The sequence below is a fragment of the Hemiscyllium ocellatum genome, chromosome 7 (assembly GCF_020745735.1).
Source record: "Hemiscyllium ocellatum isolate sHemOce1 chromosome 7, sHemOce1.pat.X.cur, whole genome shotgun sequence".
In the NCBI taxonomy this organism is placed as follows: Eukaryota; Metazoa; Chordata; class Chondrichthyes; order Orectolobiformes; family Hemiscylliidae; genus Hemiscyllium; species Hemiscyllium ocellatum.
In genome coordinates, this window is record NC_083407.1 from 84,117,638 (window position 1) to 84,122,940 (window position 5,303).

Genomic DNA, 5,303 nt, shown 5'->3' on the forward strand with positions numbered 1-5,303 from the left:
AGGTCCAAGATGTGGTGCCGAGAGAATCAAAATTAGTAGAATTGGAAAAGGCATGCATGACTGTCAGGAAGAGATGGTGAAGGGTGATCAACCAGCATTGCAGTAAGCCCATATGAAATAGGATTACGCAAGAGATGAAGAATGAGTGCATGTGCAGAAAATAAAGCCATTATAAGGCCAATACTGGCTGGTTGTAATAAATAGAATAGAGTGGAAGTCTAAGGAAGTAATGATGGGTTTGTAGAAAACATTGGTAAGACCACAATAAAAGAAACATTTTGTATTTTTGCATCCAGATGTTAAAGGCCCCAGCTTCCTTTGAAAATCCACTTGGTTCTTAAATGATTCTGGGAGTTTATCCAGCATTACATCATCCAGGAGGCTCATAGTAGTTTTTACCCTGAATGCCTCCTCTATCAGTCCTGCATTTGTGTTTGATAGTTGAATCTGTTCTAAAATTATGGTTTAATCTCTCGAAAGGATTGATACCATCACTAAATTCCCTGCTGAGATATTTTGATGGCTTGGGCATGATACCAATATGCTGCATATGGTTTACTTCAACAAACTTCCATGCAGATGCGAGGAAATGAAGAAGGCCAAGAAAGGACAACAGACAATCTTAGTATGACTTTATATATTTATTTACATCGCCCTGCCTTTGCTTAACATTTATTTACAGCTGCATTAAAATGTCACAATGAGAGGATGCAAACTTTGCATCATGTGGGCGTATGAAGGAAAAAAAAGGCATGAATCAAAGCAACATAACATCTAATGAAATACTTGGGAGATAAGGACGATCAAATACTTCATAAAGCTGTAAGATCATTTCAAGAAAGCAATTCAAACAAAAGGAAAAGACAACTCAAACAGAAGATTGAAGGGTCACGTGAAGGAGGCTTTGACTGAACTGCAATCATGATTAATTCTCAGCTGCTGATATAATCAGATGATTTTGATGTCATGATAGTCATCCTTTCAAGAACGCTGCAAAAGAATCCTTCTGGCCTTCATAGTCTGAAAAGGCAGAGGCAATGTGGTCCGGATAAAGAGCGGCTGCTATGAATGGTTTCCTGTTGTCCATCCTGAAAGATTTAGAGATCTTCCCAACATCAACTCCTCTCCCAGAAAAATAAGCTTGCAGCGTTCGGAAAAACTGAAGAGGAAAATAATCAAAGTTCCAGTTGAAGCCAATGAATTTATTACTTTGTTTGCAAGCTGTTTACTTATTCACTCTGACCTTTACACAATTGCAAAGTTACAATAGAAAATATTTACTCTTCTATTCAACTGGAACACTTCAAGCTCTTCCATTTCTTGATTCGTTTGTTGCTTCTAAAATGGCACCCTCTACAGTGAAGCAAATGCAAAACATCTGTTCAATTCCTCTTCCATCTCCATACTTTCCATTATTTATTCTCCAGTCTGACCTTCTACGGGAAGCACTCATTTGTTAACTCTTTACTGCTTTAAGTATTTATAAAAACTCACTTTTTAAAAATATATTTCTAGCTATCATTCAGAAAGTGAATTTGCCGCTGGCAAATCCTCTGGCATATAGATTTAATATTCTGAGCAAGAGACATGGGTAGGGCATGAGAAAGAACTGTAGTGTATGGCTATGTGGGAATGATCCCGAACCTTCTGCCAGTAAAGATGGTGTAAGTAGAGACAGCGTTACAAAACAAAATTGGTTGAGCACTTGAAGGAGATAAAATTTACAGAGCCACAGGGATCAATCAGTAAGAATTACAGCACTGTTCGACTGAGAGCAAACAAGTACCCAATGGGCTGAATGGCCTCCTCCCATGTGAACTTGATTCTATGACTCTTAATTATTCAATGGTGTTGGCTTCTCCTCTTGGAAATTTCACTGAAGGAGGTTGAAAAAGAGCCTATTTCATGAGAAAAAGAGACAGAAATTTCTGGAGGGAATGTGTGAAATTAGGTATGGGCAGCTGGAGGCCTGGTTACCAATGATGAGAGAGGCTACAGTCCAGAATTAGGGAGTACAGGGGTCTCTTGAGGATTTTAAAGTTGGAGGAGTTTGCAGAGATAAGGAGGAATCAGATCATAAAGGATCTTGAACACAGGGAAGAGAAATTAAATGGAAACTAATGATTCTCATAGGAGGTGAGAGAGGGTGGCAGAGGTAATGAAGGCATTTATAAAGTTTAAAACAAAAAAATCATGGGTTTGAGATTGAGATCTATGAAGGGAGTGTAGACTCACATAGCATAACTGCAATATACCTATTCAAAGAAACTATTCAAATGTAAGTTCCAGCATAATCTTACCCTATTGGTCTCTTGCTCATGCTGGTTATCAGACATTTTTTCCTATTTTTCCTCATTCAAATTTAAGTTGAGAAGGGTATAAGGGGTGTGGGGCATTCTTAAGAAGGCAAAAAGGGGATATGAGATAGCCTTAACAGATAAGGCTAAGGATAATTCAAAGGGATTTTGCAAGTACATTAAGAGCAACTAGGAGAGAGTATGGCACCTTTTAAAGATAGAGGTCATTTGCCTGGAGCGACAAGAGCTGGGAGAGATAGTAAATGAATATTTCACATCAGGTTTAAATTTGGAATAAAATATGGAAGCTAGGGAACTCTGAAATAAATATTAATGTTTTGAAAACAGTCCACATTACAGAAGATATGATGCTGGAGGTCTTAACAAACATAGATGGATAAATGGCAGGTACCTGATCAAATATCTCCTGGCATTTGTGGGAAGTTAAGGAAGAAATTACAGGGTACCTTCGTAGAGACATTTTATCATCTACTGTCACGATGAGGTGCCAGAGGACTGGAGGATGGCTCATGTCATGTCTTTATTTAAGAAAGGCTGTAAGGAGAAGCCTGGGAATTATAGATTGGTAAGCCTGACATCAGTGATAGATAAGTTGTTGGAGGGGTTTGAGTGAGAGGATATACAAGCATTAGGAGAAGCACAGGCTGATTAGGGATAATCAGCATGGTGTTCTGCATGGGAAATTGTGTTTCACAAACTTGATTCAGTTTTTTGAGGAAGTAACCAAATAGAGGGTCGAGTGGTAAACGTTGTCTAAATGGACTTTAGTAAAGCCTTTGACTAGGTTCTGCTTGGTAGACTGACCAGTAAACTCAGATCACATGGGATTAAGGGAGAGCTTGTCAACTGGATACAAAATTGGCTTGACGGTAAGAGATGGAGGGCTGTTTTTATAAACTATTTTTGAGAATTTAGGAGGCATGGTTAGTAAGTTTGCGAATGATACCAAAATTGGTAGGATAGTGGATAGTGATGAAGTTTGCCTAAGATTACAAAGGGATCTTGATCAATTGGGCCAGTGGGACAAGGAGTCGCAGATAGCGTTCAATTTGGAACAATGCAAGATATTGCATTTTGGTAAAATGAACAAAACAGGACTTAATACAACTAATGCTAGGGCCCTGAATAGTGATGTCGAACAGAGACCTAGGGGTACAGGTACATCATTCTTTGAAAGTTGCATCGGAAGTAGACAGGATGGTTAAGAAGGCATTGAACATGCTTGCCATCATTGCTCAGCCCATTGAGTTATAAGAGTTAGGACATCATGTCAAGGTTCTCCAGGACGCTGGTGAGGTCACTTTTGGAGTACTGTGTATAGTGCTGCTCACCCTGCTATATGAAGGATATTATTAAATTGGAGAGCGTTCAGAAAAGATTTACCAGGATGTTGATGGGGCTGGAGGGTTTTGAGTTCTAAGGAGTGGTTCAATATGCTGGGACTTTTTTCACTGGAGAACAGGAGGTTGAGGGGTTTTTTTTAAAATCGAGGTTTATAAACTGATGAGGGGCATACATAAGGTGAATAGCAAAGGTCTTTTCCCCAGCTGGAGGAGTTCAAAATTAGGGGATATATTTTTGTAGGTGAGATGAGACAGATTTCAAAAGGACAGGAGGGGCAACTTTTTCACACAGAGGGTGGTTCCTGTGTGGAATGTACTGCCAGAGGATGTGGTAGATGCAGGCACAGTTACAACATTTTAAAAGACATTTGGACAATTACAGGAATAGGAAAGGTTTAGAGGGAAATGGACCAAATGCAGAAAGTGGGACTGGAGTAGTATGGGAGCCTGGAGTTGGACTCTGTTTCCGTGCAGGATGACTCTGGAAGAACAACGTGCACTGAAACCAAACAGTTTCAACCTGCAAGGGATGGGTTTACAATTTTTTTATTTTGTAATTGCAGTTTTCTCAAGACTTGTGCAAGGCAGTGTAGCTGAAATTAGGTGGGAGATGGATTGTGATGTCTTTGTATTGGGTTTATGTGAACGCGGGATACTGTACGATTGTTTTCAACATCTCGTTATTACCTTTAACTTGGTAACTCTAAATTGGGTGGATGACTTGCTTGGGAATAAAAACGAAGTCACAATCGTATTGTAACAGAAATATCTTCCCTATGACAAACAATCATTGCGTAAAACTAACAGCACCAGCCAATCTTCCTCAATTGGGCCAATTAGTCTTCAGCCCTGTGGGGGAATTGAATCAATAAATCTATATGGCGTACACTGGCTTCCACAAACTTAAAGTTCAGCTTCTCCCCTTTTAGTTGGGAGACACTTCATCAGATGATGAAGAATCTTCCAAACTGACACCGCGGGCTAACAGTGTAAATACCTCTGTGTATGTGTGAGAGAAGTACGAGCATTTATTTTCACGACAATACTGATAGGTGCATTAGTTAAAGCCAATTCAGCAAACTAATAAATTAATCTTAAAAATAATTCGGCAATAATTCAGTTCCCTCGGACAATGTATGAACAATTTCTATGTTTTTTAACAAGTCTTTTTAATTCAGCAGACAAACTATCATGAAGTCAACTATAAGAGAATAAACAACCCGAACTGGCGCGTTACGAGTACACAGAGATTCAGTTTGATCGAATGAATGGAAAACTCTTACCAGCTCTCTGTTTCTTGGGTTTTCCAAAGACTTCCAAGCATCTTTAGACTCCAGGGGAATTGCATGGACTAAAGTGACGAGGGAGACAGCTAGGCAGAAAGTAAAAACCTGTACTCTGAGCATGATGGAGCGTGGGTGTTACTGGAAAGAAAATCAGAAGGGTCATGTCATACACATTTCCAACAAAATAGGTGCCTACCAAACTGGAAAAAGCGTAATACTCACACAATGCCTTTGCACTTGAAGACTGAAATGGAGTTCGCGCTCCCAACTGCTGTGCAGCTTGAAAAGCCTGTGACAGTGCTGCAGCTATTCTATTTTATACCGGTGGCATTTTGTGTGGGTGTCAGTGACGTTAG

The 5,303-nt window shown here is 39.6% G+C and overlaps 1 protein-coding gene across 1 annotated transcript; it reads right to left on the reverse strand.

The window, feature by feature from the left end:
- Positions 1-973: 973 nt before the first annotated feature.
- Positions 974-5,067, reverse strand: LOC132817624 (uncharacterized protein C2orf66). Its single transcript, XM_060828126.1, has 2 exons — positions 4,945-5,067; positions 974-1,159 (listed from the first exon to the last, which is right to left on the reverse strand). Exons 1-2 carry the CDS (start codon positions 5,065-5,067, stop codon positions 974-976), a joined length of 309 nt encoding a protein of 102 aa, XP_060684109.1.
- Between the last annotated feature and the right edge of the window lie 236 nt (positions 5,068-5,303).

What these genes read in the sequence shown, in the direction of transcription:
- LOC132817624 (XM_060828126.1), bottom strand. Translation starts at nt 5,067, where the DNA reads ATGCTCAGAGTACAGGTTTTTACTTTCTGCCTAGCTGTCTCCCTCGTC. An exon ending in ACCCAAGAAACAGAGAGCTG is followed by an intron (nt 1,160 to 4,944) that starts GTAAGAGTTTTC and finishes TTTCCTCTTCAG; the next exon opens with TTTTTCCGAACGCTGCAAGC.